The sequence below is a fragment of the Propithecus coquereli genome, unplaced genomic scaffold (assembly GCF_000956105.1).
Source record: "Propithecus coquereli isolate 6110/MARCELLA unplaced genomic scaffold, Pcoq_1.0 Scaffold123, whole genome shotgun sequence".
Taxonomy (NCBI): domain Eukaryota; kingdom Metazoa; phylum Chordata; class Mammalia; order Primates; family Indriidae; genus Propithecus; species Propithecus coquereli.
Window position 1 is genome coordinate 4,302,292 of NW_012136414.1, and position 21,033 is coordinate 4,323,324.

Here is a 21,033-nt window from a genome sequence, read left to right on the forward strand (position 1 = left end):
GAAAAAATTTTAAAATATTAAGATTAGTAGAAAACAATAAAAATAGAAATAGCAAAACTCTTCAAAAAAAAAATAAAGACACATGTATAAAATACATTTTTAAAAGATACTGTGATTACTGGAACACATGAATAAATATGTTATAGTAGACACATGCATAAAGAAGAACCCAAAGGACTCTCATTTCACTGACCAGTAGTGATATCACTAAGCTTTTATAATCATAAATGTCTAAATAGGTTTCCATTTTCCAAGAAATAATGGAAATTATTTTCTCCTGCAGTGCCACTCATTTCACTGACCAATAGTGATATTACTAAGCTTTTATAATTATAAATGTCTAAATAGGTTTTCATTTTCCAAGAAATAATAAAAATTATTTTCTCCTGCAGTGCCACTGCTAGCTCATCAGTCCCCTCTGTGAAAATTAGAAAGAAAGCACTTTCATTCTTCGGGGCAGGCTTAGCCCAGCACCAGGGGCATGGTTCTGCAACACTCAGCCCATCAGCCCAGAACCTTTGTGCAGGGCCCACATCTTACAATCTGACTCCTGATCATGATGAGGTATTTTCATTGCTGCCTTCAGCTAGAATGTAGAGACAACTGACAATGGTCCTCTCTCTAATTCATATAGGACTTTAAGAGAAACACGGTTACCTATATATGTATTTCATTTCTTTTATTTAAAAAGGTCTACTGCTAATACTATTTGAGAAAATTTCAAATATATTTTTAAGTAAATGGACATTTCAATATTTATTATTTGAATTGACAATGAAGAATGAAATCAAATGTTTAGACAATTAAGATTTGTGTATACTTCTATAAACAAACAATGACCAATTTTTTTTTGGTAATTTTAGTACACATTTCATGAAGGACTGAAAATTAACTATACCTAAGTGTTCTTTAGTTTAGAAAAGGAAAAGCTACAATAATACACCATCCTCAACATATGTTTCTAGCTATCTTTGAAGAAGTTATCTTCGCACATGAGAATATTATTCATATACTTCTTTAGTTATGAAATGAAAACATATAAAGAGAGTAGAAATTCCCTTGGCCAGTTGATATAAAGCTCAGTCAAATCAAGAAATCATAAAAAAGTAATAGGAACATAATATAAACATTTTTATTTCTTTTCTCTTTTTTTCTATGCACACATTAAAAATATATCTATTTCTACACAAATGAAATGATACTGTACTTGCAGTACAATTTTTTTCTCCTTATACTTTTTCTAATGTTTAGGGACAAGGAAGTATGTATTTTCAGGACTATAAGATAGGCTTTAAACTGTAAAGTTCAATTTGAAAGTATTCATACTTTTCATAAAATACTAGTTACATAACAGAAAAAGACTTATTTAAGAACATGTTTGGTACTTCTGTTCAGTATTTCAGAGCTAAATATTAATAATTCTTTAATAGTTGGAAAACCTGAGGTTGATTTTTATTTTGTATATTGAACACATATTATGATTCTGGAAATGAGTTAGTGTTCCCATTTATTGAACAAAAAGTCTACGGTGAATCAAGATATGGATGATTAGTGAGAATCCACAATGTTTAACTTAGACAGATGAGGAGTTCTCTCTTGGGTCATTATGACTAAAGTTTTATGGGTTTGTCTCACTAAAACCAGCTAGCGCCCTGTTCCTAGGCAGCCTACCTGAGTTGCTTGTTGTCACACATTTGTTATTACACCTTAAACTTACCAGAGATCAGGAACCTGTTCATTAAGCAGCCTTACTGCTTCTGGCAAGGTTCAGTAATTTCTCTGTTACTATAGGAAACTTACTTAGACAAATGAACACGGTTAAAAATGTCATCTGTGAAGAATCTTCTTGGAATTATGAAAAGCCATGGTTGGTAGTAGAGTTAGCAATCTTAAAGAATGATAGAATATGGTAGTCTCCCGTTGGCCTGAGAATGGAGCTCTATATTTTATGCTTAGGAGATCATTGACTTCAGATTTCTGTTTGTACATAAGTAGATGGAAATCTTGGACAGCAATGTTTTTATTTTCTAGTCCATTCCAGGGAAAGAAATTATATCAAATGAAAATATTTCATAGCTTAGTATATTTAATCAATTGAAACTCTATGCAAGCTCTTCCGTAATATTAGCTGTAATCAAGCCTGCTGGAATTTTAGATAACTTTCCTAAAAACAATCCTACTAGTTATTTTGACTTCTCAGTTATATCTGTATTTTTCAGAAACCTTACAAATGATCATCAGAACTGCAGTTGACTTGCCTGCAGCTGATTTGACCCTTGCCTGGAAAATGTATTTCTGAGATACAGTGGTAAAGCACACAACTGAGTGAATAGTTAAATGTTTATTGTGTGCCCATCATGTGCTAGGAGGTGGGCTAGGCATGGGAGATTAAGCCATTTAAGACATGTTCCTTGTTAATAAGAAGACCACAGTATATTTGGGAAAATAGAAATAAAAATAGTCAGTAAGGTAATAAATGCTATAAAAGAGGTCTGGACTGGGTAAGAACTATATACATGGCTCATTTACCCTATTACATTATAAACGGTACAGGACAAGGTCTAGAATACCTTCATATCTCCTATAGTGAGTTGCACAAAATAAATGCTTAGGAGATATTTATGTAATATATAAATTAATGCAAAAATTTCAGCAGAATATTCTTCCACTATTGTGTCCAATAGAATTAATGCTTTGAGGTGTCTCTACTAATTAGTCTTATTTTAACTTTTTCTTTTGCTTCTCCAAATAATTTACTTTTAATAACTCCTGATGAGATGTTATAAATCTGGTTCTCAAAATGTTGACATTGACTGAGAAATGGAATTTCATTGTTTCTTGTTTTATCAGTCTTCTGAAGGTATGTCCTTATGCCAGTTCATTACAATTTGCTCTCTCAGTCTTTAGTTACAGATTTATCTCTTTTGCTAGATGCTGAGCCAGATTTTTCTTGGTCCTGATGAGTAATGATAAGATATTAAAGTAAAAGAACCGGTAATAATTACAAGAAGTTTTTTTTTTTTTTTTTTTTTTTTTTTTTTTTTTGAGACAGTCTCACTGTGTTGAGTCTCACTGTGTTGCCCTGGCTAGAGTGCCGTGGCGTCAGCCTAGCTCACAGCAACCTCAAACTCCTGGGCTCAAGCGATCCTCCTGCCTCAACCTCCCGAGTAGCTGGGACTACAGGCATGCGCCACCATGCCCGGCTAATTTTTTCTATATATTTTTAGTTGTCCAATTAATTTCTTTCTATTTTTAGTAGAGACGGGGTCTCGCTCTTGCTCAGGCTGGTTTCGAACTCCTGAGCTCAAACAGTCCTCCCGCCTCGGCCTCCCAGAGAGCTAGAATTACAGGCGTGAGCCATCACGCCCGGCCTACAATAAGTTTTTAATTCTTTTTGTAATCATCCTCCAAGAATAAGGGACACCACCTATAAATAATAATACAGTGATTATATCATTATAGGAAAGGCTAAGATGAAAAGTTCCTTTTTTAATCTTTTCACTATATTTGCTGTGTTGACTATTTCTGGTTATAAATAACAATTGACATGACTTTTAACAAAAATAGTACTGAGTTTTACTTGAGTACAACCAAATGAACTTTGTAAATTAATGCATTTTATTTCTTCTGAGTGAGAATGCATCTAGTCTCTAGTTCACTGTTTTAAACCATTTTCACGATGTTTTATTACGGCTCCATAATAAAACTCCAAGTAGCTAAAACTACTCTTTAAACAGTGTAACTAGGTTCATGCAGTTAGGTTCTCACATGTGGGTCTAATAAAATCCAAATAGCCAAGTAGGAAAAAGGCACAAACTGTAGTCTAGACTAGCAGCCGAGTCCTCAGACCAGCCGTATCAGCCTTTTGTGTAACCAGATGATTTTCTAAATCTTCATGTTAAACATACTAGATTTTAAAAAAAAATGTTGCTTTTAAATATTGCAATAGTTTATCATTTTCTGTGGAAGTAACCTGCACCAGTTAAACTTCCTGGAAAGTGTTCTTAGCTTACATGTTATAAAGTATAATTTTTTTTCATCTTAAATAGATTATTGAGGTTGGACTTTGTGAAGTTTTTGAATTGATCAAGGAGACGCGATTTTCTCATCCATCCCTGTGTCTCAGGAGTCTCCAAGCTCTGCTCAACGTGCTTCAGGGTCAGCAGCCTGAAGGCCTCCAGTCAGAGCCACCTGAGGTCCTAGGTAAGAGCTCAGACTCATCAAGTGAAGCATTTAAAAATGAATATAATTAATATTAGAATATTGTACATTTCAAAGTTGCTAAGAGTAAATTTTTAATGTTCTCTCCACAAAAGATGTTAAATATTTGAGGTAATAGATATGTTAACTAGCTTGATTTAATTATTCCACATTGTATTCATAAATCATAAATCACTTTGTACCCCATAAATTTATAGAATTATAAATTGTCAATTTATAATTTTAAAAAAGTGAATAGCTTCTCTTAGGAAGCTATTGTAATGTAGTCTTTATTTAAGTAGCAGGGATATAAGTTTTAAGATATTTTGCTGTGTTCCACTGGAGTTATGGTTTAAAAGTTGTAGTTCATGCATAGACATTTCTTGATTATTGTGATGATGGGGGAAAGCAAAACACAAATCCTGAAATCCAGAAATATTCTTAAACCTTAAAGTCACTATTGACTTAAATTGTTCTTATTAAACCTTTGGCTAAAATAGCTAACATTCACTTTCTTTAACTTTGGTAGTTTTAAAAAAAAAGGAATAAATGTTACAACCCAAAATAGTACAATTAGTTTCTAAATCGAGAGGGCATTTCTTTTGTATTCAAAATAAATAAAAATCTATTTGGGTTATGGATGAAGCTTCTGACTTAGTAGCAGCTTTCATTAAATAAAAGCATTTGTTTTTCTTAAAGTGTGTTTCAATTTTAAGGATGCTTGCCTTTATTGCCAGTGATTTAGGCTTAATACATAATCCTATAAACAAGATAAGAGCTTTTACTTAAAGGGTATTAAGGAATGGAAATACAGACGGAAGCATAATTTTTAATTTGACTAACTGCTTTTCTCTACTGCTAACCATGGGCCTCCAGTTTAGAGTTTTCTAGATCCTTCTGGTATTACAGAAAAATTCTCAGAAGTGCTAGGGCTGTGATTCTCAAGCATTAGCATGTATCAGTGTCATCTGGGCCCTACCTGTGGAGTTTATGATGTAGTAGATTTGAGGGGGAGCCCAAGAATTTGCGTTTCGAATAAGTTTCTGGCTGATGCTGATGTTGCTGGTCTGGGGACTGCATGTCTGGACTAGAGTTTGGTTTGTTTTCTGTATTTGGCTATTCGAATTTTATTAGACCCACGTGTGAGAACCTAATTGCATGAACCTAACTAAATGTCAGATTTTTGTGGTTTTGGTCACATATGGTAATTAAGGTTTGTGTTTGATTTTGTTGTTTTATTTTAGTGGGGGAGAGGGATGCTGGCCATTAAAACAACAACCCCCCCCACACACACACACTTGTTACATGCTACTGCCAAATAAAAGTTGTCATATATTGGGAAACAGTCGTCTTGTTGGTTATTGTTACACCAGTGATCATATTAATATTGTGATGTGCTACTTGGCTTGACAGCATTTTACTGACGATTTGATTTATTTAAGAATATTTTGTTAGTTTTTCTCAGCTCCTATTTGTCAGTTAGCAAATAATTGGAATATTTAAAATATCCCTTAAAACTTGTATATCATATTTCTTATTAATGCTTTGTACAACACACTAATCATTTCTTCCTAGGTCTTCCACCATTCTCTCACAGCAGTTGTTATACACTTTCCTTTGTATCCATTCTGTACATAAATACTCTCTTTTCCCTATTCTTTATAAACTAGATCTTGTTCTTAATAATAGTCATTGAAATTATAATGTGTGCTTTAGTCCAGTCATCTTCTATCAAAACTTTCACCTTACTAATTTGTTCATTTCTATTTTCTTGTTAACATTTTCAAATGCTACTATTCTGTCTTTGGTTCCTCTCTTTCCTTTCAGTGCTTATTTCTGATTTCTTCACTGTTTTGATTTATTTTTCTGTATAAAAGATTTATCATCACTTTATATTTTTTATTTTGTTTAATTAGCTCAAAGATATAAGTAGTAATTTTGTTCTTTAATACTAAATTTCTGTTGAAACTTGCCTCCACTTCTTTCCTTTGATCTAATATGACAATCTCATTAGCTATCCTTTTTTCCCCATTTGGTTATTTATAAGTTATTCATAAAAATATATGTATATTTGCATATAACTCTTACTGTTAGAATATCTTCATGATTAATACACATCAAGCTTCTTCTCTTTGCAAATTGATTTTGATTTTTAAATCATCTACTTAAAAAATCATTCCCTTATATCTATCTTTCTGTTCAATTTAAGGTTAGAATGTATGTTCTCTCTCAATATTCGTTTAAATGTAATAGCACCTCCCATGTTCCGTGCTAAGAGGGTATACCCTCTTACTTTGAATGTATGATACCATTGCTGTTATCATACTTTGAATGTATGATACCATTGCTGTTATTATGGAGCCTATCATCAGACAATTGGACACATACATAATTATAAGTTTGGTTAAATAGTATGGAGGAAAGTAGAGGGAGTTCTGAGAATCTTTAACAGGCTTCCCTGAAGATGTGACATTGGAGATTTGAAGGGTGAACAGGAAGGAGTGAACTGGGTTATAAGTGTTCTAGGCAGAAAGGACAGCACATAATAAGGCTCTGAGACAGGCAACAGAATGAATGAAAAAAGACTAACATGGCTAGAATGTGGAGAGTGAAGAGAGGGAGGGTCTTGCGACAGGTGAGAACGAAGGCAGAGACATGTGGAACTTATAGCTGATGTTAAAGAGTTTGGTTATTGTTTTAGGAGCAATGGAAGGTCATTCTCTTTTATTATACTTTTCAAAAATATTCTTTATTTTATAACATTTATTTTCCTAAATTATTTAAGTTATGGACTGTTCCACTTGAATCTAACATTTTTGAGGGCAGAACATTCTTTGTCTTGTTTGCCAGTGTACTACTCCAACCTAGAATAGTTTCTAATATACAGGAACAATTCAGTAAATATTTACTGAATAAGTAAAAGATGAGCTAAGGATAATGATGAGAGGAAAGATGGACAGAGGAAGGATAGATGAAAGAATGGACGGAAAGAAGGAAGGATAGTTGGAGGGAAAGGTAAAGGAAATCATTGATGGAAAAAAGAAAAGTGAAAATGAAGGATATACAGACAAATGAAGGGAGTGGGGAAGTAAGAAAAGAAGGATGAGGAGGGAACTGGAGAGGGAGGAATTAACAAAGGAGTGAATGGATTTTAAGTAACTAGATTTTTGGTTTGAAAATTTTCTGCTGTAGTGGGGCAAAAATGAATGGTAGGAGATAATTTATGAACACTTTTTAGTAGTCCAGTTAAGAGATTGTGATAGCATCTTGGAGAGATAGTGATGAAATAGAGAAAAGAGGAGGAATTAATTAGGAAGTATTGGGTCATTAAATATGAAATGTCTGATTTCAAATTAAAAGTTCAATTTATTGTATCTCAAACAAGAAACAGTACAATTAATCAAAGTATGTGCCTAAACTATTTGAGACAGTTTTGTCATCTTAATGGTAGGCTTGCTTATGCTAGCAGCAAAGAAGTCTGGAGAGTGAGTGGCAATGAAATTGTGAAAGGCGTAGCTTGTTGAGAATTGAATATTTTTTCTTGCGAGAAGTGGTCCAAAGCCTAGAAGAAGTGACAGTTAGTTAGTGCAAGTTCTGGTGAATAAGGTGGATGACAGAGAATTTCCAAGTCCAGCTTTCGTAATTGAATCAATTTTTTTTTTTTTTTGGCCACATGTGGTCTTGCAAGAAGATTGGCCTGTCTCTATTGACCAATTTCAGTTGCTTAATCGAAAACATCCTCATTATTTCATCCAGCTGGGTGCAATAGACATCTGCTGTAATCGATTGACCACATTTCATGAAGCTGTAATAGGTAATACCAGCACTGGACCACCAGACACCTTTAGCCTTTTTTGATGAGTATTTGGTTTTGAACCATGTTTCGTCACTTAATCTTCATCCAGCCATTGTGCTGAATGTTTGCGATTGTCGAAAAGGATCCGTTTTTCATCACACATGACAATATGGTGTACAAATGGTTCACCTTTATATCGTGACAGCAAAGAAAGGCAAACTTCGAGACTATTTCTCTTCTGTTGCTCGTTTAATTCTTGTGGCATCCATCTATCCAGCTTCTTTACCTTGCCCATTTGTTTCAAATGGTCCAATATTGTTGGAATAGTCATGTCAAACCTTACTGCTAATTCACACGTAGGTTGAGATGGATTCGCTTCCATTACAGTTTTCAGCTCATCATTATCCATTTTGGTCTCAGGTCACCCATGTGGCTCATTTTCAAGGTTAAAATCACCAAAATGAAACTTCTCAAACCATCGATATACTGTGTGTCCATTAGCCACATCCTTCCCAAACACTTCCTTGATATTTCGAGCTGTCTGCACTGCATTGGTTCCACGATGGAACTCATATTTGAGGATAACACAAATTTTTGACTTATCCATGGTTTTACAAAAATTGCTCTAAAGAAAAGTTTGAAAGATAATCACAAGCCAAAATGTTCATTTGAAAGAATAAGGATGTATCTTCACACACACACACACACACACAAACAAAAGTCAAAGTGAAATGTCAGAGATATCAACTGTCAAACTCAGTACTTAAGGAAATTGGACATTCCATACTTAACCTAATAAAATAAATAGGACTTAATGTGGAATGAGATAAGGAAGATGAGAGATTGGTAGGGGACACCTGGATGTCTGCAAGTTATCAAATAAACCCCAGGTGGCCCATTTCATTTTCAGAGAATTGTAGTATGTTAATTATCTTTCTCTTGCTCCTCTTTCTCCCTCCCTCCCCTTTCTCTGTCTTCATCTTTCTCAGTTTTTCTGCCTTTCTGACTTTCTTTTTCTCTCTTTGATTATTTACTCTTTAAGGATTTTCAAATTTCCCTTCCCTTCTACAGAGGAAATACCCAGGAAATGCCTATTTTGGGGGAGTCGTTCAGGGAATTTTGTATCGAGGCCTATGTTGGTCATAGAACATTCATGCTATTTTTTCATCTTTCCTACTAACTGGCTTTATGATTTAGGGAAAATCTTTCAACCTCCCTGTGTCTCAATTTCTTTATCCTTTAATGGAGAAGTATATCTGTCCTATTGACTTGGAGGTTTTTCTAGGGTATTAATGAATTATATCCTCCTTTTATAGGTGTGAACTGTTATGTTAATGATAAAGCCAATTTTATATTAAAACAAATTATGGCATATGTTTTATGTGTTCTATTGTTTTACAAGTATACACATAATTTTCTGGACACTTAACATTTTAGGAATCCCATACTTCTCCCAACCTAAAAGGTAAAATAAGTGCAGTGAGTAGTCTGTTATTTGATAGGATGATTTTCTTGAATAGGTGAATGCCTCTAGGCAAGCTTGTTTTAAATGACCTTAGACAGATTTTATTTTTCATTTATAAAAATAAGGAGTTGAACTGAATGTTCTCTAAGGCTCTCATATAAATATTTTAACTTTTTTGGGGAAAGGGTAACTATGAAGAAACTAATGCAAAGTACATGTTCTTGGTGACTTAAATTTTGTTTATGAGACAAGGTATAAATAACTCAATATACACATATAATGTTCTGTATATAGAATGAATATAATTGAATCTATTTTATTTACAGAGTCTCTCTTCCAACTCCTTTTGGAAATCACTGTTCGAAGTACTGGAATGAATGACAGCACAGGACAGTCCCTGACAGCACTTTCCTGTGCTTGCCTCTTTAGTCTGGTGGCTTCTTGGGGAGAAACAGGAAGGACCCTTCAGGCCATTTCTGCTATACTGACCAACAACGGTAGCCATGCTTGCCAAACTATTCAGGTATTTCATATTTATAGCTGCTTAGAAATTTGTAAGATGCTAAGTTGGAGTTTCATCTCAATTTCTATCAGTAGGAAATCCCTGCTTTTTTGTACTCGTTACAGTAGCTTGATCTGTCCAAGACTGATATATAAATAACCTATAGTGTTAATATTCAAGTTAAGCTATATGTGTGTTTAACTCTGTAGCATTAAATATTAATATAATAAAATTAATTGTGGTAAAAACTTTTAAGTCTTTAACCTGGTCTTTGCATGAACACTGCAACCTTTTCTTTCTTTGCATTGCCTTGCTCTCTGCTTTCCCTCCACCTCTCATCTTGCCCTGAATCTTCAAGGATGACATTCCTTCATAGTGTTAAATATTCTTTCTCTTTTGAAAGAAAAAGATCTGATATCGATCTGCTATATTTTTGGTTAGTTGATTATGATTTTTCATGAATTGGTTTGTTTCTGAGTTACTTCAGCTATGCGTATAAGATTTTTAAACTTTTAATATCTGATTGTGGAATAAATAAGCTCTTCACCATTGTTAGTGGTGGGAAATATAATCCTCTTTATAGGCAAACTTGATTTAATTCTTTTGAAAGATTCTGGGAATTGAGAAAGAAGTTATAATTTCAAGTCCTGATTATCTATTTTTCTCTGGCCTCTTGGAAAACCTCCAGGACAGATGGAAGGTCTGCCTCAATCCTGTTAGTAGCAGGCCAGAGATAGCAAAAGGAGTTTATTGGTCATTTTCTGTGTCTCATTCAATGATCTTGAACTCCCCTTGTCAAACGTGAGCAATCCCCTTACTCCCAATTTTTGCTCTTATTCTTTTCTTCCTTTCTGCTCTGCTTGGAATCCTTTTGTCCCTTTTTAAGGTCTTTAATTATTTAGAAGTCCTTCTAATGAAGTGGTTTTCAAGCTGTGTTTTATAGACATGCTTTAAGGATTTGACAAATGTTTAATTTAAATATATGTTTAAAATATACAAATACTTTTATAATTTTAATAAAATAATGCATACATTTAGATATTATATACTAAATTTTAATAAGACAGTGACCACAAATATATGAGCTTGTTAGGCTTCCATGTGATTTATCTTCGTATAGACTTATAAATGGTATTAGAGCTCATAGCAGGACTGTGTGAATTAGGTTCATAGAAAGCCTCCCTGAGGATGTGAGGTGAGAGCTAAACAAGGAGTTGAAATTAGTCACTCCAGAGGGATGAAGTGTTGGGGGTGTGGAAAGAGGATGTTCTAGGTATACATGTGCTAAGTAAGGCACAGAGATGAGAGTAAGAGTGGAATATTTGAAGGCTGAAATAAGTTTAGAATAGTTACAGCACAAAGAGATGACAAATAACAGAGACAGCACTTGAGTGCATATCTGTGTGACCCCACTGTTATGCTTTATCACTAAGCTACAAAAAACTACTAGATCCTCTGAATCGATCCCAAGGTTCTCTGCAGACCTTCTCATCGCTACATCCCCAACTCCAGCCAAAACACCTATTGAAGTCCATTCTCTTAACGTGACTCACTATGTTCTTCATGGTTTGGCCCCTTTTTATCTTCCAACTTCATTTCACAAAGCTCTCTTGGTTTGACTAAGGGTAGAGGGAGAAAAATGTTCCCTAAGAATATATAACTCTTAACATCTCAAATTGTTTTGGCACCCAATTGCATATTGCCTGTCTATTCCAAAAAGCTTAACTGAGAGTTTAAAGCAGGGTAGGGATGGTAGTACTGTGAGGTGCCTTATTGAAGGTGATTAAAGTCCTTTCTTGAGGGATGAACTCCAGGTTTCAAAGGTATCCTGCAGAGACAACACTATTGCATTTGAGCACAAAAATTAATAAAAAATCACATGGATAAAAGGTGCCATCATTGATAGTAGAAATAAATATAGCAAAATCAATCCTACCAAATCTTTATATATTGAAATTGCTTGATATAGAATACATATGTGTGTTTGTGTATATATTCAGTATGGTTAAAGTAATAAAAGAAAATGTCAAAAATATGATTAAGAGATAAGAATATAAAAAGTGATCAGACATTAGAAAAAGAACCAAATTGAGCTCCTAGAAATAAAAAACCAAATAATTACAATTAGAAACTTAAAAGATGGGTTAACTAGTGGATAATATATCGTTGAACATAGGAATAGTGAACTGAAAGATAAAGAAGAAGAAATTACCCAGAATGTAGCACAGAGAAACAGAGAAATATGAAAGATAAAATAAGAAATATGGATAGAGAATGAGAAAATCTTATGTATTAATACAATCTGAGTTCCACAAGGCAATAATAAATTTGTGGAGATAGAGTACTTGAAATAATGTTTAAGATTTTACAGAATTGGTGAATGACATGGAATCGTAAGATTAAGGAAGTCTAGTTTGATTGAGATTTGCTTCTTAGATGCACTTTTAGTCAGTACTTTGTGCAGGCATGCCAAACATGATTATTCTGAACAATTTATTTTCTTGTAAATGTTATATTATAAAGTATCTTTATTTTGTCTGTTTTATGTTTAGAACATTTTAAAATGTCTTTTCATTTTTTTTTTCTCTCTTTTGAATAGGTGCCAACAATACTAAATTCGCTACAGAGAAGTGTACAGGCAGTTTTGGTGGGAAAAATTCAAATTCAGGACTGGTTTAGTAATGGCATTAAGAAAGCAGCTTTAATGCACAAGTGGCCATTAAAAGAAGTGTCTGTTGATGAAGATGATCAGTGTCTACTGCAGAATGATGGATTTTTTCTTTATCTGTTATGCAAGGATGGATTATACAAAATAGGCTCTGGATACAGTGGAACAGTTAGGGTAATGTAATTTCTTATCATAGCAGAGTTTTAACCATAATAAATTGTTTTCTGGCTTCATTTTTAGAATACTATCTAATTTTGGTGTAATGATATTTCTTTGAAAATCATAATCAAAATATACGTATTAAATGTCATTCATCCATTTGTATTATTTTATACTGATTATTAGTTATGAGACAGTTTTTAGACTAACTTTTGTTATTTTGCAGGGCCATATATACAATTCTACATCCCGCATCAGAAACAGGAAAGAAAAAAAGTCTTGGTTAGGTTATGCTCAGGTAAGAGAATAAACTAAACTTTTCTTACCTTTTAAAATGTGGTTGGTCCTTGTATAATCAATAAATAATATCACTTCTATTTAAACAGAAATGGTATATTTTTAATAATACAGCTATAACAATGGTATAATTAGTGTAAAGAATATTGGCTCAGAATTCTTAAGATACTCAATTTTAGTTCTGGTCCTGCTTCTTAACTAGATATGAGGCTTTGGGTAACTCATTTAACTTATTGGGTTCTGTGTTATTTAGCTGTAAAATGGAAATAAAAATATCTTCTTTGGAGTTCTTGTTTAAGTTATTCTCTAGATAAGAATCAAAGACCACCTTTATTATTAGCACATCTAAATTGGAAATGCAAATGTGACCTGAGGCCAACTTAGGGCTTCCTGCCAAAACTTCTTCATTCTAAGTCTAGATCTAGTACCTTCTAGGCACTAGCTACCTGCATGGAGGGTCCTGCAAAGAATCACAAAAGAAAGAAAAGAGCTGGGCCCATGTTGCTTTCTTAATTCTGTGATCTCATCTGACCAACATAGCCAGATATGTGTCACCATCTTCCTAGATCAGCAGTCGGATACATTACTTCTCCTGCCATGGAGAAAAGTGAATGAAGAATGGACAAGAGGGGCTGGAACTATTTATTTTCATACTACACTCTCCTGAGAGGCAAATCCAAAGTTCCCTTGTAGAAGGATAGAGAATAAAGATGTCCCTACGTGCCTGCCTTCTTGAGCTCACCATGTTTGTTGTTAGCATCAAATGATGAAAGATACTTGAAAGCATTTTGAAAACTAAGGAAATTATTGTTGTTATGTGAAGAATAATCTTGCTGTATCAACTATTGGGGAGATTTTGAAATTAAATTTTAAATATCAAATTAATTTCTCAGCAATGATCTCTTAAAACTTAACCTGGTATAAAATATCTCATCAAATTTTAATTCGCCACTCTCTTGTGTTTTATCTAAGAAATAATGCCATAGAAAATATATTATTACACCAATATGTTCAAATGGCATATCACTTCATCTAAAACTACTACTGTTTTTATTTTGAAATAGCAGCCTAAATACTTCAGTTATTTTTCTTTAAAATAGGTATTAAATTAACTAATCATTTATATTATTGGCAAGTGATTATAGTCATTTTTATTATAATAAAACTTGTACTGTCCTGTTTAGTGTACCTTATATATGTTTCCGGAAATAAAATATGTTAAATTGATTCCCAATAATGTATAATTCCTCCTCTTATTAAAGTATATCCATGTTCTTATATTTTTATTCTTCAATATCTTTTAGATATCAATACTGATATATTATTGTACCTCAAAAAACCTTAATATGGAGCTGTATGGCTGCTTTTTCTGATGAGTTGGTAATGAAAAAATGGTTTAACACAGGAAAAATTTTTGTTGTTGTCAGGGTTATTTATTATATAGAGATGTGAATAACCACAGCATGACAGCCATAAGAATAAGCCCTGAAACACTGGAACAAGATGGTACTGTAATGTTACCAGGTATGTTTCAACTAGTCATTTTTTTCTTCACAAGTGATGTTAAGAAATGTGCATGTTAGACTATTTAGACATACAAAGAATGATTAGCAAGGAATAGTGCTTGCTTACAGATGAGTTAAAAAATCTTGATATGCAAAACATGTACAGTCTATATAAAATTAATACATGTTGAGACGATAGACATCAGAAATATATAATGAGTTTTAATATTTGTTTTCAAATTCTTGACCAGCTGTGGCCCAATTACCTCCCCTCACCTCACCAAGATTTTTTCAGCTACTGAATTTAGGGGGGTTACTTTGTTCTTAATCAGACCACAGCTCTGGCTCTCATATGACTTACTGCAAAGAACCTGTTTATTTTTCTTTAACAACAGTGAGTTTGGGTTTTCCTCTTTATTTTAAAAGGTTTTCAGAGATAGAGTTTAGAGTGGGTCAGGAATTTTTTTACAAATTCCATTATTTATGCTTTTTAATAATGTTCTCATAAGGTAATTTGGCCACAATTCATTTTGCTTTAATTTTAAGGTGTGTACATATATTCATCACTCAAATCGCTGCTGTCTAAATTCTGAGGCATTAGGTCTCAAATTTTGTGGAACACTATGAAAGTGCATAGCGTCATTGTAAGGTCTTTGAATTTGCTTATACCTTTGATACTTTCTAAAGTTGTTTATATTAAAATGTTGAATGTTTAATGTGTATGCCAATAATTTCATAGTAAGCACCAATATTACTTCTAGGCACTTGACCATCTGAAAATGAGAGCTACTTTTGAAGAACACACTGAGAAGAATAATTGTTCCCAGGCTGCTTGTTAAGTTTTAAAATATTCTTATAACTCCATCAAACATTTATTGGAACTTTGCTATCTATACATACATGCAAATTAGTATACATGATACCATGTTAAAGTAAATGCCATATTTCATATCTGTTTCACAAATAGAACAGCTTTGGAAAACAGATGACCTCATCAAATCATTTTGTAACTAATTTTCTGTTTTAAGATATGTCTACAGGTTGTTTTTTTTTTTTTTTGTCATCCCAAGTCCTGGACCATGTCTTTGGTCATAATAACAATAATTTTTAAAAATATTTTTAATAATATGCACACTTTCCATACATAAATATATATATTAAAGGTAATCATATTTATTATATAAAAATCATATGAGCAAAAAAGAATAAGTTGAAATTAATTACAACTCCACTTCCCATATATAAACACTGTTAACATGTTGTTAAATATCCTTCTGTTGTTTTTCCTGTGTATATGTACATCCTTGTAAAAAAGTGATCACATGTTACACACTGCTTTTTTAACCTGTCCTTTTCACTTCATATTCTAAATATATTTCCAGGCTATTAAATAGTGTTCCACAACCTATCTTTACCATTATAAAATATATTCCATTGATTAATATTGGAGTGAGAGCCTTCCAATTTTTTGCTGTATAAATTACACTGGACTGAGCATTGCTATCACTCTTCGTTCAAGTCATTTTAGGAAAATGTTGTAGAAGAATATTTCTAAATTGACAAATCCCATCCTCCATAACAGATGTATACTAATATAAAGAATTCATTTTTGCTGGGCACGGTGGCTCACGCCTGTAATCCTAGCACTCTGGGAGGCCGAGGCGGGCGGATCATTTGAGCTCAGGAGTTCAAGACCAGCCTGAGCAAGAGCGAGACCCCGTCTCTACTAAAAAAAAATAGAAATTATCTGGACAACTAAAAATATACATAGAAAAAATTGGTCGGGTATGGTGGCGCATGCCTGTAGTCCCAGCTACTCGGGAGGCTGAGGCAGGAGGATCGCTTGAGCCCAGGAGTTTGAGGTTGTTGTGAGCTAGGCTGAAGACACGGCACTCACTCTAGCCAGGGCAACAGAGTGAGACTCTGTCTCAAAAAAAAAAAAAAGAAGAATTCACTTCTGAGAAGCCCTGCTCATTTGATAGAGATCGTGACTGAGAAGACAATTTGAAAATACCTAGCTAAAGCTGTTTTATTTATTCCACCATGATACAAAGTACTTGTTAATGACCTTATTCAGTTAAATCCCTCTGCATCATTTAACATGTGAAATGCAACTTTGAACAATAGAAGTGTGGCTTCCTGTGTTTCATACATACGTGCTATATTAATGGTGAAGAATGAACCGAACTTGGGAGAATAGTCCCATATTCTGTGTCTTCCGAACTGGCGAGATGTTCCTTGATATATTCCTGAAGATACTGTATTACAATATTACACGACGGATAAAGAAAGGATAAAGAGAAAATCTTGAAATCACGTGTCAGGAAGACTCCTCCGTCAAGCCCAAAGAAGCCTCTTGTCATTTTCTCATTTCTTTTACCTGGACCGAATTCTCTTTAGTAGTACTTTTTGTTTTTCCTACTTAGGGACAACTCTGCTCTGTAGGTTTCCTATCAAGGAGCAGAAGTAAATTGTCAGGTTTATAAATGGTAATGAATAGCAGCCATATATAAAATCGATATAAATCAGGTAATTCCTTGAGCTTCCTATTGCAACTTATTATACAGTCTGTTTTACAAAACAATTATTTTAACCTAGTATTGGTGAGCTTAAAACATACTTTTCCCTGTGATAATTGTCATTTTATTCTTTAAGTCTCAGCATATCTTTTGGATTGTATCCTTATGTCATTTAGTCTCCATGTCTGGTGACAGGTTGCCTCAAATCATGAGGCTTTTTGCTACTCTTCTTGCGCCGCTTCACTCCTCACCCCTGCATTTGTCTGAAATTATAATGAGTTTTTCTTCTTTGCTTTTTAGTTTAAAATCTTACTGCTTAGAGCTTGAGAAGCATCTTTCTTGCGCCTCTTTGTATTCTGTACAGTGGACTAGGAACTCTTTCTTTCGATTTCTCCTCTCTTTGATTACCAAGTCTCTTGGGCTACCAGTGGGCCTTGTCTCCCAGTTTCTATTTCCAGTTTGTGATCACTGAATTCTCTATTTGGTAAGGGTCTGCCTGTGTTTTGCATATTTATAATAAGGAAGTATGCTAGTATGAAGCTCCTGGGGAAAGATATAGAGTAATTCAGCTTATTTGGGTGGGCTCCATTTCTGCATTCCAAAACAGAATTTTATGTTTTCTTGATTCAGGTGCAACTAGAAATGAAATTTTTTTTGGTGTTATAATTACTGGAGAGATTCATCCTAGTTCTCTGCAGTTATTTTGGGAAGTGTGTGTGTGCTTTTATACTTGCTTGCTGAACATTCGTTTTTCCAAAAGGATAAGGTTTATACTTAGATGTCGATTTTGCTTGTAGTTTCATGTTATTTAGTAGCAATCACTAACACATGTTCCAGTGGTCCTTCTGTAATACTGGTATCCCTTGTTGCAATTGAGCTTGTGCATTATTTTGATCAAAGTATATAGTGGAGTGTTCTGCAGAGATATATACAGTATTGACAAAATATGGTATTCTAATCAAGACACATGACTACTTTGAGGCAAAAAAAAATACATAAGCATAGATTTGTCTTCTCTGTGGAGGACAAATGTTTAAAAAGTTTAGAGCATGCTAAACGGTGTTAAAGTGCTGGAAACAAACATTGAATTTCTAAGTGGGAAATACAGAACTGGTTTTGAATATCATCCATTTTACAAAGCAAGGGATATCTGTAGTTGGACACGATAGACTTCAATACAGAAGCTTTAGGTCTGTCTGTATTTTTCTGTGACACTAATGACTGTGATGTATGTCTGAGGGTAGAGTGTTGCCTACATCGCATGTGATTGTGTTGAAATGATTATAACCAATATTATAGTTTGTTCATCGTGGTGCATGTTTACTATCAGACTGTATCTGATACTAATTCATTTTGAAATTAGGTGGGATCTCAGGTCCTTGGTTATGGAAGATTTATAAATGTAAGCACAAAATGGAATAAGTATTATTAGTTGAATTATTTAATTTCTGCTAATTTGTAATTCTTTATTAAAAAGCACAGTCTCCTTTTGAGTTTAAGTTTATCCTTATTGCGTGGAGAACTCTCATTTTGACTTCAGCAGAGGAGTAAAGTCATTTTGCGAGGTGATCATTTATATTGTAATGTAATTCCTTTTTCTTCTTTTGTGCAGATTGCCACACTGAAGGTCAAAATATTTTATTCACTGATGGAGAATATATTAATCAGATAGCTGCTTCAAGAGATGTAAGTACTCTGAATTATGAGTAATTAGTGGAAATAGAATTCCTTTCTCTTAAGTTATTTAGTTTTTATTGGATAGACTATAGAGCCTTGAAAGACCAGTTTATGCAATGTAATGCTGTGGATGTTTTCTTTTTTTAAGGATGGCTTTGTTGTCAGAATATTTGCCACAAGCACTGAACCTGTGCTGCAACAAGAATTGCAACTTAAACTGGCCAGAAAATGCTTACATGCTTGTGGTATCTCACTATTTGATCTGGAAAAGGATTTGCATATTATAAGTAAGATGGCAAAATAAGCATTTTTACCATGTTTTAATTTTCAGATTATTTATTCTTTTAAAAACTAACATTGTGTTTTCAGTAGTTCAGTTTGTATTTTAACAGCTATTTTGTTTCTGTTACTATAAAACATAATTTTGAATTAATATGTATAAGTAGGAAATAGAACCTTTAAACAGATATTTGAAGAGCATTTTAAGAAAGTGGCTAATAATTTTCCATTTTCATTTTGAATAGAGCAAAAGAAAGTAAATTTACATTTAATAAGAATTACAGAGGGACACTGGTGAACATCATTATTGTATATGTTCCATGTTTAATTATTTAAAAATTTGAAAACATACTATAAATGTTACTATAACAATATACATAGTTCTGTAATTGAAATCTTTAATTTTTATTTGAACAGATTTTCAAAATTGTCATAGTGTGATCCCATAGATTTTGAAAATGGTAATTGGCCTTACAAACCTATCAGTGGTCTTTCATTTGGATACAGAAATAATAATGACACAGTATTTCTTGGACTTAGTCTACTTATTCTTGCAGTATTGTAGAAATAATTAGGATGACAAGTTCCACAGGGGTCTCAATTTTGGTTTGCCATGCCAAGTTTAATAGTTCCATTCTTTAACTTTTGGGTTTCTTTGCCAGATCCACCATTTTTGATTGCTGTCTCATTAAATCTAATAAACTTGATATTAGCACTTTACTTTGCATATTTTAATTGAATTATGTAGTGTTTTTTATAATTTTTCCATAGAATAAATATTGAGTTGATATTATAGGGTTTAAACTTAAAAAACCCATAAATTAATTAGTAGTTTGTATAACTGAACAAAAGCACAAATGTGCCACATATAAAGTTATAATTACCCATAACTTTACAGTTTGAAAATATACATAAGGATCTGTGTGTGTTTATACACATATATGTATTTAAATTTATGGAGCAGCTACATAAAATGTTCTGTAGAAGAAAACATGGGATAGAGAATCTGAAATAATTTAGTTCAAATAGCTACAGGCTGTGTGTCTGGACTAACCTCCTCAAGCTTTGTATTTGCTCATTTGTAGACTGAACAATATAATTTTAAGAATCAAATGAGGTAAGGCTCATGAACTCTATAATGCCTGGTACCTAATAAATGCTCACTAAAAATCTGTTCGTTATATATTAATTCAAGGACTATTCCTGACATTGGGTTTAAAATTTTTTTTGTTTATATTTTAAAAATTAGTTTGGCACTGATTTGGAAGATTAAAGATAAGATTATGGTAACTTTCCTTAGAGTACTGTACCTATTATTGTTAATATTTTAAAAAATTGAGGCATATGACCTATTTTGTCATCTTTTTTTGGGTGATATTAATTGAATTAACATTTCAATCACTCACAGTACATGCTGAGTACATGTTTTACTTGGAATTATTCATATTGGGACTGCAATAGTATTTATTAGTTTTGTATTTTAGGTACAGGATTTGATGAGGAGTCAGCAGTTCTTGGCGCAGGACGAGAGTTTGCACTAATGAAAACAGCAAATGGGAAGGTAAATTACTTTTTGGGAGTAAAAATTAACATTCTCTGCTTTAAGAGATGTTTGGTACAACTGTTGATTAGTTTATATAATTCACATGTTTAATCATCATCAATTTAAAATTTTGATTTAAAATTATTTTGTTTTTATGTGGCAACATTTTATTCATGTTGAAAATGGTACAGGCATACCTCATTTTATTGCACTTTGCTTAATTGCTCTTTGCAGATATTGCATTTTTTTTACAAATTGAAGGTTTGTGACAACCCTACATTGAGCAAGTCTATTGGTGCCATTTGTCCAATAGCACATGCTTACTTTGTTGTGTCTGTTTTGTACTTTGGTAATTATCATAATACTTTAAACTTCTTCATTATTATTATAATATATTTTATGATGATCTGTGATCAGTGATCT

At 33.1% G+C, this 21,033-nt stretch overlaps 1 protein-coding gene across 1 annotated transcript in view; it reads left to right on the forward strand.

Annotated features, from left to right (window-relative positions):
• The window catches only part of MYCBP2 (MYC binding protein 2, E3 ubiquitin protein ligase), a 279,976-nt gene that overhangs the window by 53,330 nt on the left and 205,613 nt on the right, over window positions 1-21,033 (forward strand). The window contains exons 4-11 of the mRNA XM_012637759.1: window positions 4,050-4,203; window positions 9,788-9,984; window positions 12,563-12,805; window positions 13,017-13,088; window positions 14,515-14,611; window positions 18,724-18,797; window positions 18,937-19,075; window positions 20,552-20,628. Of these exons, the coding sequence (XP_012493213.1) occupies window positions 4,050-4,203; window positions 9,788-9,984; window positions 12,563-12,805; window positions 13,017-13,088; window positions 14,515-14,611; window positions 18,724-18,797; window positions 18,937-19,075; window positions 20,552-20,628 (1,053 nt within the window). The remainder of the gene's footprint in view (window positions 1-4,049; window positions 4,204-9,787; window positions 9,985-12,562; window positions 12,806-13,016; window positions 13,089-14,514; window positions 14,612-18,723; window positions 18,798-18,936; window positions 19,076-20,551; window positions 20,629-21,033) is intronic.